The sequence below is a fragment of the Mandrillus leucophaeus genome, unplaced genomic scaffold (genome assembly GCF_000951045.1).
Source record: "Mandrillus leucophaeus isolate KB7577 unplaced genomic scaffold, Mleu.le_1.0 Scaffold132, whole genome shotgun sequence".
Classification (NCBI taxonomy): domain Eukaryota; kingdom Metazoa; phylum Chordata; class Mammalia; order Primates; family Cercopithecidae; genus Mandrillus; species Mandrillus leucophaeus.
This window is the reverse complement of record NW_012101277.1, coordinates 2,642,767-2,665,777: the sequence shown is the minus strand read 5'-3', so window position 1 is coordinate 2,665,777 and position 23,011 is coordinate 2,642,767. Positions and strand designations below refer to the sequence as shown.

General features: G+C 33.6%; 1 protein-coding gene across 2 annotated transcripts in view; it reads left to right on the top strand.

The window, feature by feature from the left end:
• Nucleotides 1–23,011, top strand: part of USP15 (ubiquitin specific peptidase 15) — a 148,907-nt gene that overhangs the window by 110,573 nt on the left and 15,323 nt on the right. For both annotated transcript variants that reach the window (XM_011972927.1, XM_011972926.1), the window contains 7 exons: nt 13,661–13,834; nt 15,809–15,967; nt 16,048–16,272; nt 21,381–21,464; nt 21,555–21,649; nt 21,749–21,940; nt 22,813–22,928. In XM_011972927.1, coding sequence (XP_011828317.1) covers nt 13,661–13,834; nt 15,809–15,967; nt 16,048–16,272; nt 21,381–21,464; nt 21,555–21,649; nt 21,749–21,940; nt 22,813–22,928 — 1,045 coding nt within the window. The remainder of the gene's footprint in view (nt 1–13,660; nt 13,835–15,808; nt 15,968–16,047; nt 16,273–21,380; nt 21,465–21,554; nt 21,650–21,748; nt 21,941–22,812; nt 22,929–23,011) is intronic.

Below are 23,011 nucleotides of genomic sequence, written 5' to 3'. Positions count from 1 at the left end.
TGATCTCATTGTTCAGTTCCCACCTATGAGTGAGAACATGCGGTGTTTGGTTTTCTGTTCTTGTGATAGTTTGCTAAGAATGATGGTTTCCAGCCGCATCCATGTCCCTACAAAGGACACAAACTCATCCTTTTTTATGGCTGCATAGTATTCCATGGTGTATATGTCTGCACAGTACTTTAAATGTGTCCCAGAGATTCTGGTACGTTGTGTCTTTGTTCTCATTGGTTTCAAAGAACATCTTTATTTTTGCCTTCATTTCGCTTCATTTCGTTATTTACCCAGTAGTCATTCAGGTGCAGGCTGTTCAGTTTCCATGTAGTTATGCGGTTTTGAGTGAATTTCTTAATCCTGAGTTCTAATTTGATTGCGCTGTGGTCTGAGAGACTGTTTGTTATGATATCCGTTCTTTTGCATTTGCTGAGGAGTGTTTTACTTCTAATTGTTTGGTCAATTTTAGAATAAGTGCAATGACGTGATGAGAAGAATGTATGTTTTGTTGATTTGGGGTGGAGAGTTCTGTAGATGTCTGTTAGGTCTGCTTCATCCAGAGCTGAGTTCAAGTCCTGAATATCGTCATTAATTTTCTGTCTCGTTGATCTGTCTGATATTGACAGTGGGGTGTTTAAAATATTCCACTATTACTGTGTAGGAGTCTAAGTCTCTTTGTAGATCTCTAAGAACTTGCTTTATGAATCTGGGTGCTCCTGTATTGGGTGCATATATATTTAGGATAATTAGCTCTTCTTGATGCATTGATCCCCTTACCAGTATGTAATGCCCTTCTTTGTCTCTTTTGATCCTTGTTGGTTTAAAAATATGTTTTACCAAATATTACACAACTCCTGCTTTTTTTTTTTTTTTCCATTTGGTTGGTAAATATTCCTCCATCCCTTTATTTTGAGCCTGTATGTGTCTTTGCACATGAGATGGGTCTCCTGAATACAGCACATTGATGGGTCTTGACTTTTTATCCAGTTTGCCTGTGTCTTTTAATTGAGGCATTTAGCCCATTTACATTTAAGGTGAATATTTGTTATGTGTGAATTTGATTCTGTCATTATGATGGTAGCTGGTTATTTTGCCCATTAGTTGATGCAGTTTCTTCATAGTGTTGATGGTCTTTACAATTTGGTATGTTTTTGCAGTGGCTGGTACTGGTTGTTCCTTTCCATGTTTTTAGTAGCTAATTTATTTAGCTGACTCAACGAGCATCCACTGAGTTTCTACTATGTGCCACGCATCATTCTAGACCTTGGTATACACAATTTTAAAAGACAGTACTTGTCCTCTAGAAGTTCATGGTTTAGTGAATGAGGAAGACATATAAATAAGATATAATATGTTATAGAATAGAAAATGTGATCAGCAAAATGTCATAGAAGCAAAGTTCTTTGAGTCATTGGGACGTAAGTGAGGCTTTATCAGGAAGGTGAAATTTGAGTCACATTTTTATTTCATTTATTAGAGCATATTACTGTCCATTATGACTTTGGTTCATTTGGTCATAAAATAGACAATTACCAGAGATGCAGATTAAAACATAGCTCATGCTAGTTTCTACATTTTTTCACCTCAGAAATTCCCATATCAGAAATCTGTTTTACCACAACAAAAACACGTTGTTGACACACTCAATAAAAAATGTTGAAATCCTTTATATACCAACTGTTTTTTTTTTCCTTTTTTTTCTGCTACCTGATTTATTTTATTTTATTTTTTCATATGCCAACTACTGATGCTTTTTCACACATGTGCCAGCTCTAAAAAGAGGAGTACCTAAAGTATCTTGAGCAGTATATAATGCTTATTCTTAATGCCTCAATTATATACCAGATTTGGTGTATATCACATAATGCTGCTTCTGTTATATACTACATTTGTTACATAATTGAGGCATTATGAATAATTTCTAGGGCTTTTCTAAATGCTGTTTTCTGTACTTTGTCAGGAGAAGACTTCTAATAAGTGTTTTTAAAATGAAACAAATTTGTGACCAAAATGTTACTTTTTTAATAAGGAAATCCTTAATATTAATAGTAGAATACGTACATTTAGTTTCCTTTTATACTTACAGTAGTCTCATTGTATAATAACATACCAAAAATATGTCTGTCGTCATGATGATACCTGGAGCCTCTGTTACCATCTCTGAGACCTGTTCCCATCTCTGAGACCTGTTCCCTTGTTTCCTTTGTTTTATACTTATTTTTTTGTTTGTTTTTTTTTAAGACAGAGTCTCGCTGTATCGCCAGGCTGGAGTGCAGTAGTGCGATCTCGGCTCACTGCAACCTCTGCCTCCTGGGTTCAAGCAATTCTCCTACTTTAGCCTGCCGAGTAGCTGGAACCACAGGCATGCACCACCACACCAGCTAATTTTTGTATTTTTAGTAGAGACAGGGCTTCACCATGTTAGCCAGGATGGTCTCGAGCTCTTGACCTCGTGATCCGCCCACCCCGGCCTCCCAGAGTGCTGCGATTACAGGCATGAGCCACTGCGCCTGGCCTTGTTTTATACTATTAACCTCACCTTCACTGTCTTTCTTCCTTTCAGCATATATACATAGTCAAGCATTTTTTTCAGATGGGAAGTAGAGTAAGGGAGACCCATGACCTTGAAAAGGATGATCTGTGCTTTCCCCCTACTTTCCCATCTCCCATTCACTAGTCCTTATCTCACCACAGCCTGTCAGCTGCTTAGCATGGTAGGTCGAAGCATGGATTTTGGAACTAGACTGCCTGTATTCAAATCCTAATTCTGCCACTTACAAGCTGTGTGACCTTGGATAAGAAACTTCGTAGTTTCTTCATCTGTAAAATGAAGATAAAGTGCTTGGGAAGTGCTTGGCACATGTAAACATATAAAAATATCAAATACTGTTATCATCACACCACCCTGTAGAAGTTGCTTTTGATTAGGTCACCCTGGACCTGCTGTTTGCTAAGTTCCTTGTACCCCCTTTACCTTTGAGAATTTGACATCCATTTATATACTAACATCCAAAATTTGTCTCATGCATAATTCTGTCTTTCAATTTCCCTCCAATGTGTAACTGTTAAATGGACATTCCTGCCAAGTTAAACTACATGTAACTTAAACTCAAGATGCCTACTTACACTAATCTTGATTGCTTTATTTCCTACACTTTCTTATAGGTACAACCCAGTAACCCAAGTCAAAAACTTAAGACTTACCCCAAGTCCTGTTCATTCTACTTCTTATATAGCACGTATTTTGCCCTTTCCTCTCCTACTATTACATTATTTCAATTCTTAAGCATCTTTTTTGTGAACTCTCAAAATATATCTGTGTCATCTTTGTTCCATCATTTGTCCTCTTCAAATGTGTTGAATATACTGCTTCCAAATTTATTGTTTTATAAAGGAAATATGATTATTATATGTTTAAAACCTGTGCCCCATCACCTGAAGGATAAAATTCAAACTGGATTCTGTCTACCCCTGTAGCCAAAACTACTTTCAATTCTTAGAATTGATTGTTTCAAAACTATTTGTATATACTGTTACTGCCTCCCTACTTGCCTTTTTCACACTTTCCTTCTTTCTTCTATCCATTTCTCATGGACAAATACGTATTATGTGGTGAGAATTGTGAAAGCAGAGGTTATCTTTGGTTCTCTTTTATATCCCCAGTGTTAGTATAGTGCCAGATAATCGTAAGCACATTAGAACAGTGTTTCTTACAATGTGTCTATGGACAAGATAATTCTGGTCAACAATAAAATAAGCGCAGAAATTGTAAGTGATCAAAAATCTCTATAGCAATATGATAGGGTAATTTTAAATCAAGTTTAATAATGAAAAGCAAGACTTGTTTTTTGTATGGTGTTTTTAATTTAATTTTTCTAGCAGTTCAAAATTAGTCCTTTCCATGTAATTATTGCACTTTTACACTTAAAATAAAGCTTCTACCTGAAGTGCCTTCTAGGTCATTGAGAAACATAGAAAATTATCTTCCATATAGATTTAGATGAAAGTGTATTTTGCTGTGGAACTAATCATTTGAAAACTGGGAATAGCACCAGGAGGTAAAAATAGCTCAAGCTGAAATATTTGGGTTTGTATATGAGCTCTGCACCTTTTCTTCTGTGTATGTGAGTAGGCAGGTTACTTATCCATTCCAAGACTTAGTTTCGTCAGCTCTAAAACAGGAGATAACACTTACTAAATTTGCTTTTCAGAGCTGTTGCAAGAATTAGTGAAATGTACATCAAGATATATTTTAATAAAAATAATGTGTTCAGTATTTAAAAATTAGTCCTTTCACACACATGGTTTGCAAACCACTGCATTAGAAAAGATTATTTACCAGAATTATTTGGAACTTGACCTGAGCTATCTAAACTCCCAAAGAGCATAGTAATTTTAATAAGAATTATAGCACGTAATATATATTTATTTCTTGCAGCTGAAGTGTCAGAGAACTACCTATATATGTATAATAACTCTTGGACCATATACGGTCCTGCAAATGCAGTCGATTGGCTAGCACTTGAATTGAGCTGGCATGTTAGTCACAGCTGGGCAGATCATATCAGCACCACCATGGAAAAAGTTCCTTGAAATATTTCACAGTGAATGATAGGAAAAAAATTCTTTTAGAACATTATTGGTATACTTACAGAGATTCTTAAAGTAATGATCTCTTAATAAATATTTGTTGAACAATTATTTAAAGTTTTTTTATTACAAAAATGGCTTGATTATTTCTCTTAAAGAATGTAACAAATCAATAAACTTAAAAAAAAATCCGTTGTCCCTTCCTGTATGCCTTTGCAGAAGAACTAAGACTTAAATTAGTAAAATCATACAATGCTTAATATTTATTTATTCAAAATTGTTTCTTTACTGAATATTATATAGAACCATTTTTTCATAAATCCTTTGACTGTCTTGCTTGCCTAAAAAGTTAATTCTTTTAAATTTCATTGTGAGCCAGTTTTGAATTATTAATGGAGTAGGAAATAATGTAACTTAACATTAAAATTGAATTCCATTCAATTCTTCCATTTAAGCTTCCATTCTTTAAAATAAATGTAACTTACACCAACATTTCTTAATGTTATTAGAACCTTCTGGTTTTAGCATACGTCCCATAAAGTGAATATATGAAATTTTTTTTAAATTCATGAATAGCCTGTTACTAAAATAAAATAATGAAATCAGACAACTGCTGACATAATCTAGTATTAATAGTTTCAAAACCTTATTTAAAAACAACTTATCCTAATCTTCTAACCTTTCTGCTGGTGAAATAATTATCACAGAGACTTCCACTTTTATCTGTGTCATAAGTGAATCCTCTATCCATATTTTTTTGGCTTTCAATATGAAAATTAATGGTCTTCATATAATCATGGCTTTTTTAACATTGACATCTCTAGTTACAGAATTTACTCATTGCAAGTAATAGGGTAGTCTTTTTGACAAACTTAGAATTCTCCTTCCTTGGTGCTATGTAGATGAGGGCAGAAAAGGATTGACATTTCTTTGCTAGCCAGCAAAATGTTTCCCATCAGTATCAGTATTTGTACTTCCTAGAATTTTGATAATTCTTCATTGAATTCAAATAGTATGTGAAGAAGAAATACCATAGAATTTGAAGGAAGGGACAACAGTGGGGACTTTAAATGAAGTTTAATTTTATTCATGTCTTAAGCATAGGGACCAGATTAATGATATATATTTAAGTGTTAGGACAACATCCTTGTCCAGGTCAAAAACCTTGCTTGTAAAACTAATTTTATTTAACATTTGAATATTTTAAGCAGAGTATGCTAGTTCTGTTTTCACTGACGGGGGGAAAAAAGTTAAAAGTCTTAAAAAAATAGAGGAAAATTATATCCATTTCTATTTTACTTGCCTAAGTTTGTTCTTTTTCTAAAGTTGAAGAAAAATGGAGATATAAAGTAAAACAGAGCTGTAGCTATATTTGCTTTCTCAAAATATGTGATCTTCAGAATTGATCTCTCAAATTTAATGAGATTTACCTTTCTTAGAAAAAATATAACAAAAATAAGAACATCAAGTGACTTAAAATGTATCATTTTAAAAATCTACTTGATGAAGAAACAGGCCTATATTTGTAGTTTTTAATTGAAAAAGTTTACCTCAAACTTTGCTATGTTATCCACTCGTGTAGCATTACAGAACTAGAGCCAATATCCCAATATTAGTGGATTGCTTTGGAATCATACAGTACCTTTTCAGAATGCTTATACTATTGTCATGATGAGTTAGAAAACAATTGACATGGCAAATCTAAAAATTATTTTCCATCTAACCTTAAAATCCAGAAAAAAACTGTTTGAGAGTATTCCAAGATGACTTTAACCATGGATTACTTCAGGTTTTATTTTATTTTTTAAATCATAACAAACTAAGAATGAATCCCTTATTATATTTAGATTGGGCTTTTATTTTTAGTACTGGTCAGTTAGAAGGTATAGCCATTTTTTTAAGGGTTGTGAGTGGTATTACATTTTGATCAGTTATAGAATGAGTTACACAACTCAAAAGCTTTAGGTAATCAAAAATTAAGTTTGTTTTCTTTCCTGTTCTAGTTACCGGTTTACTAAAATAGTGAGCATACATGATCACTTGAGAATTGGGCTTCTGGAGCACCTGAACAGAAAGGGAGTGGTTCATATTCAGCATTACAAAAGACAACTTTCTCTTTTTGAAGGGGATTACTTTGGCTATTTTCCAGGTACTGGGGAAATTCCAAATGCATTACAAGTTATTGGGATGGCTATTAATTATTCATTTCCTAAAATATGTTGACTGAAGACTTGAGATTTGGTTATATAATAGAACATTATTTGACTTCATCAATTTATAAAAAAACTGATGTAGAAATTTAGCAAAATACAAAATTGAGACTCTGACATGCAGCTGTTATATTTTTTCAGAGGACTCTAGAAACATTAGGCTTATTAGTCAGAACATACTTAGTAGAAGTACTTTCTGAAAGTAATGGAAGAGCAATAGAATTTGTGCATGTGTATATAAAGAGAAGTTACGTGCAATGCATTGCATCTTTCCAAGTAATTACAGAACAAAAGAAAATCATTCTGTGTAATATTTCAGTTTTAGGATATTAGGTTAAGGAAGGGTATTTATAACTAGAGAGTTTTTAATAGAGAATTAATACTTTAATAAAGAATGCATAAACCATTCAAATATTTTTATAAATAATTCTTCAGGGTGTAATTAATGGCCTGAATATATTGAACCATATCACAGAGTGTCCATTGGATGAGACATTTGATTATTTAGAATAATTCTTTTTTAGAATTTTTATGTCTGCTTCTAAGTTGAAGATTCAGGGGAAATGATCTTCATAAAAATATATTTCCAAACATATTTCTTTTGCATACTTTTTACTTATGGATTTATCTTGATAGTTGTTGGGGAAGTCATAAGGGTTATTTTCCTTCATTAGGAAAACCTTTTTAGGCATTATTTGGACTTTTATTTTTGAACATGGAGAACTTTGGGCTGCATGCGAATTATAGCAGGTTGCAATTCAGATCTCATTTTAGTCAAGTTTTTTCTCACTGCTCTAAGTGTCTCTAAAGACTACTTCTAATCTTTCTATCGTACAAGTTTCCGTTCATTCCACATACCTTATTGAGTGTGCCCGATACTGTGATAGACCCTGAGGTGCAAGGGTGGATAAGACATGGACTCTGCTCTCAAGTGCAGTGTAATTGAGTTCGAGGTATCAAGTTAGCCCAGAGAAAGGAATATTCGTTCTTGATACACAGAGAAAGATATGACATTTAGAAGAGATGTTGAAGTAAGTGTTTAAGAATAAATAGGAATTTCTTATAGGGGATGCATATTCTAAGAAAGGCAAGAGTGCATGCAGTCTCAATACATTAAACTAAGGAATATGTTTTAAGGTGCCTAATTCAAATTCGAGTACTCTTATTACTTGCAGTTTCCCATAGAAAATGTATATGAAGGCACAAGTAGAGAACCACAAAGCCAGTTCGAAACCACAAAACCACTTAGCAGTCACTTCTCACTAAATAATTGTCTTGCACATACAATAGCCATTCTTACCATTCCTCATGGATCAGCTTTTCATCATAGCTCATGTCCTGAACTCTCCAACAGTCATTATATCATAGTTAGTGAATTCCAAAAGTCTACCATTTATTAAACATGAAATTTAGTTTTTTAATCATTACTCATGGATCAACTTTTCATAATAGCTCATGTCCTAAATTTTCCAACCAGTCATTATTATCATGGTTAGTGAGCTCCAAACTTTCGTATTTGTGAAATATGAAATTTAGTTTTTTAATCCTTAAATTTTCAAATGCTGTTGTCAGTTTTGTGTACTAATAACTTACATAGGAGCATTTGAAAATATTTAAATATTAAAATATTTAACCCTAGTTATTAAGTACATTGACTTGTTAATATAAATTTTTTTCTTTTTCTCTTTTTCATTAAAAATTGGAACTATTAGTACCAAGTGTTTTTCTTTAGTCTGGGTATTGCTTTATTTTTAACATATTTCAGTTCTACCCAATTTTAAGACCAACTGCAGGTACCATTGTGATATAAACAAAAATGTGGCTTAAAAAATATGTCTTATGATCAGTCTCATAGCCTCATATTTGGACCTTATTATATCAGTGACACATTTTGAGATCTAGTTCTCCTGAAACACCGAAGTTTTGGCATTTGTCAATGTCAGGCAATTGAACTCCAATAAATTAACAGGGGCATAGCTCCAAATGGCATGAAACTGGTAGACATGTCACAAAACTTACAAGTAGCCACAAAAATAACATACTAACTAATACTGTTTATATAATCTCTTTTGTGTTTCATAATACATTCATATATATTCTCAGTTTTTATTAAGAACAACCATGGCTGTTGCAGGAAGTTTTGTCCTGTTTAATAGTCCAGGAAGCATTGAGAGTAGAGATATTCACATAGGCACAACACATATCTGATTTTTAGTCCATATTATAATATATCACTCAGTAAAGTGTCTTACAGGATAAAAGGGAAGTTTTCTTGCTACCTACATATGGAACACTTTTAAAACATATGTATCTTTAAGAAAAGAATTGTTTTGGGATAGTCTCATCTGATAGGAAAATGGTTTTTTTATAGTAGAAGAATCTTCGCGATAGATACTTCAGAACTGATTATTTTCATTACTGACCTAATAAAATTATGTATTTTTAATTTTATGTATTTTTTTAAAATTTGTATGGGTACATAGTAGCTGCATACATTTAGAGGGTACATGAGATATTTTGATACAGGAATTCAGTGTATAATAATTACTTCAGGGTAAATGAAGTATCCATCACCTCAAGCATTTATCCTTCCTTCATGTTTCAAACAATCCAATTATGCTCTTTTAGTTATTTTTAAATGTACAATAAATTATTGTTGACTGAAAATTATCTCTGTTCATTAAAACATAGTATTTAATTGCAGACAGTCCAAGTAACTAGTGTTCTTATAATTGTCCAAAATGTTCGTGTTCTAAGATAGCCTCATGTGAAAATGTTAAATAATGAATTGCATAAAGTAATTACTAATCAAACTACATTATGACCAACATTAAGAAACTGGCTTCAGCCAGGTGCAATGGCTCACGCCTGTAATCTCAGCACTTTGAGAGGCCAAGGTGGGTGGATCACTTGAGGTCAGGAGTTCAAGACCAGCCTGGCCAACATGGTGAAACCCCATCTCCACTAAAAATACAAAAATTAGCCAGGCATGGTGGCACAGGACTGTAATCCCAGCTACTTGGGAGGCTGAGGCAGGAGAATTGCTTGAACCTGGGAGGTTGCAGTGAGCTGAGATCACGCCATTGCACTCTGCACTCTAGCCTGGACAACAGAGTGAGACTTCATCTCAAAAAAAAAAAAGAAACCGCTTCTTTTTTCTACCAGAATGATGACATTGAATACTGATACAACATCACATGGGACATGGCAATATTTTTAATTGTTTGATTTTTTTTTCCATTTTTGCCTTGAAATTTACCAAAAATTATGAGAACTTTTAATATTTTAACTGGTCTGTATACTATTTTAAGAACATATTGACTCATGGTCTGGTGCAGTGGCTCACAACTGTAATCCCAGAACTTTGGGAAGCCAAGACGGGCAGATCACCTTTTGTCAGGAGTTCGAGACCAACCTGGCCAACATGGCGAAACCCCGTCTCTACAAAAAATACAAAAATTAGCCAGGTGCGGTTGTGGGCGCCTATAATCCCAGCTACTGGGGCGGCTCAGGATGGAGAATTGCTTGAGCTCGGGAGGTGGAGGTTACAGTGAGCCAAGACTGTGACACTGTACTCCAGCCTGGGTGACAGAGTGAGACTCCGTCTCAAAACAAAAAATAAAGTGAACCTATTGATTCCTAATGATATTTTCAAGATGAGGGTGAAAAGGATGGTATTTTTATGAGGGAGAAACATCAGACATCATCTTAGTTTTTAAACTAATATGATTTGGGTATTAGTAGAACAGTTATATTGACTATTGAATTTATGTATTTATATGTGTTTATACAAATTGTTAGGAAGTGTCGCTTGTTAGAATATGTGTTCAACAAATAGAATGTTTATTTGGGCCCATTTAGGACTAAATAGCTTACATTTAAATATTGGTTATGATATCCTCACAGGTAACACAGGCAAATTATCATTAAAATGATTTGTATTTTGTTGTTATTTGTTAACATTGAATTATAATCAGTTTCAAACCAGCATGTATCACTGTGAAAATAAATGCTGCTCTCTGTTTCAAGGAGTTTTTAAAAATCAAAGCAGAGGATCATTTACAAAGCAGATAGTGGATTCAGTGAAAAATCAGACAAAGGGGCAGAAAGATTTGTAATAGGTACTGCCCTTCTTACGGTTTAGCATTTAGGTAGAAGTGCTTGAAGATATCGATTTGAGATTATTCTTTACAAATATATTTTTCCTCCATTTAATAGTATTTCATTCAACAAAAATTTATTGACCTCTCTATGCCAAACATTGAAGGAAAAGAGTAAAAATGAAGAGGATAAATGCATTAGTAAGTACAGGCAAAGATATTTTTAGTAAGCATACATTTATTGTGAACATGCTCAGTGACAGGTGACATAGTGCTCAGTGCTGGCAATATAAATAAGAATATCCTGGTACCTCCTTTCATGGAGGTCTCAGTTCATTTGGCAAAACAAACTAAAAATTAAAGTTACAGTATATTATCAGATAAGTGCTATAATAAAAGTAAGTAGTAAGCATTAAGGAAACATACAGGAGAAAACACTATAAGGAAATCTAAGGGAGGCTTCCCAGATAGGATACTAGAATCTTGATGGATTTATAGAAGTTAGTAAGGCCAAAAAAAAAGTACATTTCCAAGTAGATGGAGTAATGTTGCAAACTTTCAGAGTGAGAGAACATGTGGAGGAATGACTAATTAAATAAAGCTGGAAGAGTTGAAAAGAAAAGGGTATTGACAAAGGATGAGGCTACATAGATGAGCAAAAGACAGACCCTTCTAAGAATCTGGGCTTCCAGTCTGTAAGCAGGGAGAGCCATAAAAGGATTTACAGCAAGGAAGCAACATGATGAGATGTACATTTTAGGGAGATCACTCTGGATACTATTGGAAAGCTAAAAAATGTTCAGTTATACCTGTAAGCTCTTTCCAGGATAAGAGTATGTGTGAATAATTCAGTAATAACAAAGTTTAAGAATTACTCAGGTTTGCGCAACTTGTTTCTTTTGAGATATTTGTAAATTAGGTTCTTTATATAATTGCATTAACAGACAATAATGGAATGTTATATTCTTAGCATAACCCTGAGCTGATCAAATATAAGAAGTGGAAAACTATTGATAATTGTTGGAAATTCCTGTCTGACCTCTCTTTTGTCTGACTGTTTAATGTTGATCATATTTTGTACTAAATCAGATGATACTAAGTGATGGCATTTACCATTCTAAATTGCCTGGACCTCCCTCTAGTGCTGGGTTTATAATTAAAAGGACATATACTACAAAAGAAGAAAAGAAACTGAAACTCAAAAGGAGTATAAGATTATGAGATAGGTTGAGATCTAAGAGGTAGAAAGTTAGGGAAGCATCCTTTCTCTTAATTGCCTCCTACACTGTAGCATACCTCTGTTTCTCTTGCTCACATATAGTAAAAAGTTCTACTGCTGAAAATATGTATATGACTCTAAAGGCCTATATAGCTCACTCCAAACGTTTTAGCTGTTTTTATTATTTTAATTGCCTAAGAATAATATAATCGTAAATTCCATGATATAACCAGTTCTCCCTTTTGCCTTGAGGTAGGGGCCAGGCTAGCAATTTATAATAAACATTATTATTTTTATTATATAGAAAGTTTCTAAATAGATATTATTGGCTACTTCAGTAAACATGTTGATTTATAATTGAAACCACAAAATTGAGTACCATAATTATTTTTAAAAACTAAGCAAACATTGACTGCATATTTTGAAATTTTAGCTAAACAATGCATAGTATATAGTCGTAGTTTATGGCATATAAGTTATCTGTATGAATTCAACAGACTGAACTTTTCATACCTACCAAACCTATCTAACTTAATATAGATGACTATAAGCAAGCTTCAAAAAACTTTGATTTCCATTAATGTGAACCCAGGCTCTCATAAAAGTGAGTTTCTACTATTTTCCATGCAAGCAGCTAGCTTCCTTGCAGCACCTTGCCACTTAATTCCAACACAAATATCTTCCTACAGCAAAAAAAAATTTACTTATGTGACCATATGTCTGTGTTAGTCATTGCATATTATAGACATCTAGTTGATAATACTGGGTTTGTATTGAGGTCAAATCATATGGATCGTCACCTTAAAATTATTCCAACTTGAGATAAAATGTGGAAAAATTGTACTTCTGCCATCTGTTTTATGTTAAATATGAAATTATTTAATTCAGAATTGGAAAGAGACAATTAACTTGTTTATAGTTTTTATTTTGCCATAAAGGAAAATTGCATTGTTTATGACATTAAAGAAGAGCTGAAAGTGAGAACACACTTACCAGAGTTCACATACTGAAGTTTATTTTCTCAGGCTCAAGTAATCTGTACTGTCTCTTCTAAAAATGGTTGACCAAAAGGAAGGTTTAAAGGCTGCTCTTTCATGAGAAATAATTGACAATGGAAGCAGTAAATACCTCTATTAAGTTAATTTCTTGCTTGCACTCTATCTCAGTTTTTACCTACTCAGGCTAATTTGCAGGTGCCTGGGATGAGTAGACAATCCATAATTTCTACCAATCAAGTAAAAGAAGGAAAGAAAACTGAGCTTCTCTCCCAGTTACCAGGTAGTTTGCTGTGGTTAAAATTAATGCAGACTTTACAGCAGCAGATACTAGCATTTTTATTTATTATAAGTAATTATTTTGAAATTTGGGAAATGAATAGTTGAGTACATCATTTGAGTGTTTATTTGACCAGTTATTAGTACAAGGAACCATCATTTAAATGTTCTCTATGTATTATAGCAAATCAATTTGTTTCTCTCTTCATTTTAATGTGTTTTAAGAAAAATGAAGTATGGTTACTTTTACTTGAAAATATGTTTTATTTTTTGCAGTGTTTGAGCAACACACCTCCACTTACTGAGTATTTCCTCAATGATAAGTATCAAGAAGAACTGAATTTTGACAATCCCTTAGGAATGAGAGGTGAAATAGCTAAATCTTACGCCGAACTGATCAAGCAAATGTGGTCTGGAAAGTTTAGCTACGTCACCCCAAGAGCCTTTAAGGTTAGTGTGATAAATGCATTTTAGCAAGGGCACCTACAAGGGTACAAAGGTTGGTTCTTGGGGTAGGGGGAGTGAAAAATAGTAGCTATTACAATGGTTTGTGGCCCTCCAAAGGAATACAGTACATAAATAGATATACAATATATCTGTGGTATAAAATTTAGGTGGGAGGGATATGGAAGAGTTTTATCCGTTTTGTTTTTGTTTTTGTTTTTGTTTTACGTCTAAATCTGGGATGGGGAGAATAATGAAAAAAAGTTGAAAAACACTGGTGTGGTACAAGAATGACTATGGAGACAGCAATGAGCATTTGTATAGTTGTTTTGGAATATAGTACATCTCTGGAAAACCTACGTGAATATTCTATACAAATGTGAAAGACTAAATTTGGGCATGTTACTGAACTCTTAAGAACCCATTTTACTTTGAGAGTCATGAATGTGAAAAATTATCAAAATGAAAATTGTCTGCAAACCAAGCACTAAAAATTAAGTGTACTTTCAATATGGTTCTTAAACTTTTAAGGTTATTCACATGTGTGAATTGTTACTTATCAAGGTATTTATTGTTCAAATAAGAACTGAGCTGAAATTAAGCTTTATGGCTGAAATTTAGCTTTATGTTGTTAAAAAAATTCCTACTTAACTATATAGGTGAAACTTTGAGAAATTTTAAACTTGTAAAGAGAATAAGCAATTTTAAGTTGTTATTTATACAAGTAATTTAAATGGCATTGATATAGGACATCTACTAGACAACATTTTTTATTAGCTATATACTAGTTCTTAGAAAATAAAAAACAACCAGCAAATCAAAATACCTCTGTATTTGTCTTCCTTAACTTTCTAAACTTTGGACATACTAGTCCAGACAAACCATTTCTCAGCTCTTTCCCATCTTTCTAATTGGTTTTGTTTTGGTAGATTTTGTGTCTTGAAATTATGTGTAAATAGGTTCTTGATTTATGTGAGTTTTTTCTGTCACATGATGATTCGTACTATTAGATTTATTTTCAGTCTCATCCAAAAAAAAATAGTGATGCAAAGATTTGGAAAATTGAATATGAACATTAATGTTTCTGTTATCTCTATAAGACTCATCCTCCTTTTGCACATAAAAACTAAGTAAGAGCCTAGAGTAGTTATCTTAAAAATGCTTTCAGATACGTAATTATCTTTATGTGGTAATACAGCAAGGATGAGAACCTGCCTCTTACTATCTACCTACCAGACATTTATAGGAGGAGGCAATAGGAATACCTAAAGCTAAGAATTAAGAACATCTGGAAAATCCTTTGACAAATAGTGAAACAACAATTAATGACAATGAAATCTATGACCAAAGATCAATACATTTTTATATATAAGGATTACATGTGTTGATCTATTTTGTCCCAGATAAGCTTTGTTGAGTGCTTACTAGGAATGCAAAACAAAATATAATTCATATATATTCCTGTTGTTCATGTATACAATTTTTATTATTCACAGGAGTGAGTCCTTAACACTGAACTCACAGCAAACAGCACTGTAACTCATGTCTTAATGAAGCATATCTAACACATACTTTTTCTCCATAAAGCATATCACAGCTTTCTTGCATTTAGGAACACTAGCCTGGCATGTTAGTACTTCGTTTAGTGGCCATTTTAAATACTGAAATTAACAACAAAAAGAACAAAAATGTGAAAAAACATAACACTAAATAAACTACAAAGGACACTTGTTTATAGATTCAGAACTGAAACAACAAGCCAAAGCATCACCTTGTTCAACCCCAGCTGGTAACACGCATACCAGGTGACTCAAATTTTTTGCCAAATGACCATGAATTGATTTTGGGGTTACAAATAAATTTTAGCAAGCAGGCAGATTCACAAATGTGGAATCCATGAATAATGAGAATTTATTGTACATATTTTTAAAAATCAATCCTGTTCCTAGAACTGATTTTATGGTTCTGCATTTCTTACAGACACAGGTAGGACGTTTTGCACCTCAGTTCTCTGGATATCAGCAGCAAGACTGTCAAGAACTATTAGCTTTCCTATTAGATGGATTACATGAGGATTTGAATAGAATTAGGAAAAAACCATATATACAATTAAAAGATGCAGATGGAAGGCCAGATAAGGTAAATTTCATGATCTTATTGTCACCATTGTTATAATTTTGTGATAACCTCTTTCTAATTTGTGTCTGTTATCCTTGTAGGTAGTTGCCGAAGAAGCCTGGGAAAACCATTTAAAACGAAATGATTCTATCATAGTAGATATATTTCATGGCCTTTTCAAATCAACTTTAGTTTGTCCTGAGTGTGCTAAGATTTCAGTAACATTTGATCCTTTTTGTTACTTGACACTTCCATTGCCCATGAAAAAAGAACGCACTTTGGAAGTTTACTTAGTTAGAATGGATCCACTTACCAAACCTATGCAGGTAAATCATGGGGGTTTTTTTGTTTGTTTTTTTAGTTTTTTTGCATTTGTTATTTTTATTAAAAAATTAGTATTGAGTCCTTATTATAAAAATTAAGTGTTGAATTATCAAGCCCAATCAATAATGTTTATTTGTATAAGAGATTTTATAAGCTGAATACTTTGGAAATTAGTGTAACTTTTTACAATCTTGAAAGAGCAACATGTGTCATATAAAAAATTCTCAAAAAGCTTTTTCTCATGAAAAAGATGAGAGGTTTGTTTTTATAATATTGGGTGAATATTACCTTATGAAGATTAACATTTTTTATATTTTTTAAACTTCAAGTTTCGTGTTAATTGTAATTTTTTTACTAGTGGCTATTGGAAGTAAAGCTAATACTGTACATTTTAATTCATAATGTGATAATAGTGTATTTAAATACTTGTAATTTTTAGGCATTTTAGGAACTTAAAGTAGAAGTTAGACTGAAAATATTTCGTTCAGTAATGTTCTCTAATTTTTAATACTTTGAAGTATCACATATTACTTATTCTGTGCAAAAGTCCTGTGGTAAGTCTTACTGTCAGATTGTCTGCCTGATTCCGTTACCTAGTTTTATAATTGCATTGTTTATATTTTTTGGGTAAAGCACTGTCTTTTCTCCCTTAGTTATTATATAATCCTCTTCTGACACTTGACCCATCCCAGTGAAAGTAACTTCTTCTTTTTCTACCTCTCTTTCCCTAAATTCTAACACTTAACTAATTTTATTATAACTTTTGGCTTACTTTTATATTTTCTCCTTAGACTACAAGTTCTTTGAAGACAGGGACCTTGTAAACCTTTGTATTTCCAACTTTTGTGGCTTGTAGATATTAATGCACAAGAAGTATTCAAATATTTTATTCATCAAGATACTTAACTATGCACCTACTAAGTATAAAGCTGTTTCACTAAACAAAACAGATACGATTCCTGCTTTAGAAGATTGTTTTCTGTAAATTTTTAGCCAACTAGCTCGGTTTGTTAGTTCGTAATAGTCATGATGTCTATATGAAAGCTATACTTTGAACAAAATTATGATCTTACCATTCAGGGATGTATTTGGGTTTACTGTCAACAAAGGCAGAGTGTATGTAGTGTTCATAAAAACACAGTCCTTTTATTCAAAGTAATTAAAGTCTAGTAGATACTAGGTATGTACTCAGTTATGCAAATTTAAGCTATTTGTTTTTCTGCTGCTTTATGTTTTCTTTATGAACTCATTGAACACAATGCCCTCATCAGTATTTCACTGGGGAGTGCTAAGTACTATCCCTTATCTGTGACCAGAGCCAATAAAGACCTGCTTTTACTTTTGGCCTGGGGAATATGTGTTCACATTTTTAAAGTTATGTCCTTTAGGTATTTACTTATTCACTCTTTTTTAAGTACAAGATTGTTAACATTCTTTTCAATGGTGAGAAACTATAACAGTGCCAAACCACATCCTTACCTCTCTAGTTTGTAACTTTGCAAATATACACCAATGAGTGTAATGGAGCAAGAGAGCATAGAATAATGAGTATAAATTTACTGCAACAAAAAAAAATGTAGATATTTTATTCCTCTACAGCACATTTGTTAGAGATAATATTCTCCCATGCCAATAATATAAGTAATCTATATCATAATAGTGGCAAATTGCATTAATTTACACATTAGTCCATAAGGTATATGATAAGTACTCTTCCATAAATTGGGCTCGAAATTATTTTTCCAGCAATGTGAATTTCATTGTCTTACCACTTTTCTCATTTGGTGACCAATGATATAAATTTGTGGAAGTTAGAGCCATGGTTAGCACAGAGAAATTCGGTTGTTTTTGTGTTTTGTGTTTTTTTTTTCTTTTTTCCATTTAGAGGCAGTACCAACTCAAATACAAAATGATCACTTGCTTTAACCAGTTCGTGAGGAAAGTGAAATTAGCTGAGTTTGCCTATTTGTTGAGTTTTCCCATCACTGAAGTTGATTTAGGTCATGGAAGCTTATTAGGAAAAATATTGAATATGTATTATGTCTTGGGCTCTCATGCTGTGCAAGGTGCTAGAAATATAATGGTGTTTCTAGTCCTTGTTCTTCAAGAAGCTTGTCATACAGTGTGCAAATTGCTCTGACAGGGTGCTGCAAGAAAACACAGAAAGAGTAACCTACCCAAACTAGTTATGAGACCTGTGATGAATTCTGAAGGACAATTAGGTTATAAGCAGGGGAAAACTAGAAATAAAAGCATTATAGGCCAAGATAATGGCATGTAGAAAGAACTTATGGCAAAAGAGGACATGGCCCACTTCTGTAGTCTACAAGTATGGCAAGCAGGAGCTAGATCACAAAGAACTTTGATGCCAGTATAAGAAGTTTGAACTTCATCCTAAAAACTAGGGAAGCCATTAAAGACTATTAAGTATAGATATTATATGGCCAGAATTGTGTTTGAGAAAGATGATTCTGGCTAGCACAGAGATTGGTTAGAAAAGGCTTAGCACTAAGACCAGATAAGAAGCTTTTAGTGATCAGACGACAGACAAATGACAAACGCTTCAGCTCAGAAAATGAGTGTCAGGATGGCAGTTTGAAGAACCAGTTGAATGTGGGAAGTGAAAATGTATGAGTATATTCAAAGATGATGCCAAGTTTACTTGACGGGAAAAGAGACAGCAGTGCTGTTTTAGTGGAATATATAGGAAGAACAAGTTGAAGAAGGAATCGATTTTCGTATTGAGCATGGTGGCCTAACATGACCCAATCCTGTGTTTAGCATTGGACATGCTGACTTATAGATGCATGAGAACACTTAGGTAGAGATATCCAGTAGGCATTGAATTTGTGTATCTAGACCAAAGGAGAGAGACTGCTTTAGATGTAAATTGGGCAATGAGCTCTATGAAAATGATAGTCAGTGTTTTAGAAGAATGAGATTACTTAAGGCTAAGGTGACCCTGTGATTTATCATCTAAACAAGAACTCTTTTGAAAATAGAAGGGACTGTCATTAATAATTATACTAGGATATCAGGCTAATCCAGGACTGGCCAAAGCAAATCAGGAGATACTGTCACCTCATCCGGGGAGAGCATATAAAATTGAGAAGAAGGCTAAAGACAAAACTCTAAAGAACACTATAGGAGAACTTCAAAAGGAGAATATGATCATAGCAATAGAAGAGAATTAAGAAGTAGTCGTGTTATAAGGAAAGGGAATTTCTTAAGGAGAAAGTGGTCAGCAGTCATATTACAAAGAGGTCAATAAAATAAAGACTGATAAGTTGTAAACAGTATTGGCAACCTTGGAAACAAGTTAAATAAAGAGGTGAAGACAAGCCAGCAAGCGGGTTGAGAAGTAAATGTGATAAGGAAATTATAATATAGATACCATTAATAAAGTTATTTATAAAATAGAGGAAAAGGGGAGATAATTAGAGGGAAAGCAATGAGGGACGCTTGTTTTTTGAGAGACTTTATATTCCAGTGCTTATGCAAGAGTCAAGATAAAATGGAAGAAAGAATAATTCCTGGGTTTAGGTCCCAGAGAAAGCAGAAGAGCTTGGGATTTAGAGCATAGATGCTAGGGTTAGCCTTGAATAAGAAAAGAGACACCTGTCTTCCCATGTGTTGCAAGAGACAAAAAAGTACCTATATGTATTCAAAGAAGTTAGTAGGAGAACAGGAAGTTGGAGATTTTCCCACCCAGTAGCTTCTGTTTTTGAGGTAAAGTAGGTATTCTGCTGATATTAAGGGAGCAGTAGTGAAATAGGAAGCCTAAAGAATGGTGAAGTTTTTTTGTTTTTTTGTTTGTTTGTTTGTTTTTGAGGCGGGGTCTTGCTCTGTCACCCAAGTTGGAGTGCAGTACGGTGTGATCTCAGCTCTCGCTCACTGCAGCCTCTGCCTCCTGGGCTCAAGGGATTCTCCCACCTCAGACTCCCAAGTAGCTGGGACTACAGGTGTGCGCCTCCATGCCCAGCTAATTTTTTGTATTTTTGTAGCAACGGGGTTTTGCCATGTTGTCCAGGCTAGTCTCGAACTTCTTGGGCTTAAGCGATTCACCCGTCTTGACCTCCCAAAGTGTTGGGATTATAGGCGTGAGCCACTGCACCCAGTCTGATGAAGATTTTAAATAGTTATTGAGATAAATGAGAGAATAAGCAGATGTGTGATATGCAGAATTATTTCTGGGTACTGTCAAAGGGTCGGTTGAGATTGGGCACTGTGAATTTGTAGCACACCAACCTCTAAAATTGAGAAATTTTCTCCAGCACATATGAACAGCTCTGAGAAAGTTTAGCAAGAGTGGAATGAATAGAATTGAGTAACAAAGACATTAAAGGTTCGCGATAAAGCATGTAGGGCCTGGGTGGAAGGGCAAGAAGATAGTAGGGAGCTGGTAAACTGGGAGAAAACAGAGTTAAAAGGAATAGAAATCTCTGTGCAAGCCAAGAAGAGAGAAGAATGAATTTCCAGAAGTAAGAAGTAGGGGTTAGACAGTAGCCTGTTAGTTTAAGATAGTAAAAGTGGGGCTGGGTGCAGTGGCTGACTCCTGTAATCCCAGCATTTTGGGAGACTGAAGCAGAAGGATCACTTGAATCCAGGATTTTGAGACCATTCTGGGCAACATAATGAGACCTCGTCTCTAAAAAATAAAAATGCCACTCATGGTGGCACACGCCTGTAGTCCTAGCTACGCAGGAGGCTGAATTGGAAAGATGGCTTGAGCCTGGGAGGTTGAGGCTGCAGTGAGCCAAGATCATGCCCTGTACTCCAGCCTGGGCAACAGAGTGAGAGCCTGTCTCTAAAAAACAAACAAAAAAACATAGCAAAAGTGGGAGCAGTTTCAAGTGATGACAGGATCTAATAAGTTGACTAAGGTTGATTAATGCAAATGTCTTTGAATTGAGGAGCCAAGGAATGATAAGACTAGGACAAATTATCCATGTGGACATTGTCACCCAGGACCCAGGATGGTGGCAAGATTAGAAACAAACACTGAGCCAAATGCCAAATGAATGTGAGGTAGCAACCATGAGGTCACTCTCATTTACTGAATTTTTTTTCCAAAGTAACAAATTTATTACAATTCTTTTTTGTTTTTTAGTACAAAGTGGTTGTCCCCAAAATTGGAAACATATTAGATCTTTGTACAGCATTGTCTGCTTTGTCAGGAATACCTGCAGATAAGGTAAGATGTTTCTGGGGTTGAAGTATGTAAGTTGGTATTTAGTTTCTTAGTGTTGTAAAACCAGCTTAATAGAAATTTATTTCCTTTTAGATGATAGTTACTGATATATACAATCATAGATTTCACAGAATATTCGCTATGGATGAAAACCTTAGTAGTATTATGGAACGGGATGATATTTATGTGTAAGTATAAAACTCATTGTGCAAAATATTACTTGAAAAAAAAAATCAAAAGAAGTAACATAAAATTTTGAAAGTTTATGGTCAGTTTTGTCCTTGTAGGTTTGAAATTAACATCAATAGGACAGAAGATACAGAGCACGTGATTATTCCTGTTTGCCTAAGAGAAAAATTCAGACACTCAAGTTATACCCACCATACTGGTTCTTCACTTTTTGGTCAGCCTTTTCTTATGGCTGTACCACGAAACAATACTGAAGACAAACTTTATAATCTCCTGCTCTTGAGAATGTGGTAAGTGCCAAACAATTCTACATTGACAAAATAAATATGGGAATAAAATATAAAATAGCTAATAAAAATAAACACACAAGGTACTATCAGAATATAATTATACAAGTCTGTATTGTCTCAATTTTGTTTATAGTCAGATTATAGTCCTAATCCACTTTCTTATTCACGTAAAACACATTATGGAGGTAATTTCAAACCCAGGAAGCATGAAGTCTGTAGCAATTTTAGGCCAAAAGTTTACAGTTGGAAGGAAATAGGAATTTATGTTATAATAATTATGTGTTACATGTTTGTTCTGTGAAATCATAACAAATGTCAAATGCTATATGTTTGCACTGTGAAATGACAAATGTCAAATGCTTCATTTCTTTATATACATTACCAGTTCATGATTAATAGTATTGTAAGGCAGCCTATTTTTTGCCTTCCTAAATCCCCTTATTTGAATTATAAAGTTATCAAGAATGTCATTTGATCCCTTTTATCTTTGAAAGCTGATATATTTAGTATTCTTTCTTGCATATCTAATTATTACGGTTTCATAACCCATATGTAAATATCACATTATACAAAAATAAGTGTTTTTAGCAACAATATATACCATCTAAATGAGGATAAGTTGAGAAATTATTTGCAACAAATATTTAACATTTAACCTAAAAGGTAACGTACTAATTATTTTTATAAAGAGGAGCAAAACAAATTATTAGTCAGTTGTATGTATGGTACTGTAAGTTTGATTTTAACCTTGAATCTACTAAGTGACCACTGTTACTACATTAAAAAGTTTTGTTTTACTGATAGAATGAAAACATTTTTAAAGTTTTTATCTTTGTAGTACTGAACTTGTTTGATTTCTGATTTTACTTAAGCCGATATGTCAAAATATCTACTGAAACTGAAGAAACTGAAGGATCCCTACACTGCTGTAAGGACCAAAATATTAATGGGAATGGCCCAAATGGCATACATGAAGAAGGCTCACCAAGTAAGACTTTTCTGTTAAATTATAAAAATGTTTCACTTAAATAATTGCTTCAGAGAGAACGTTAAGAAAATGGGAATTAAAGA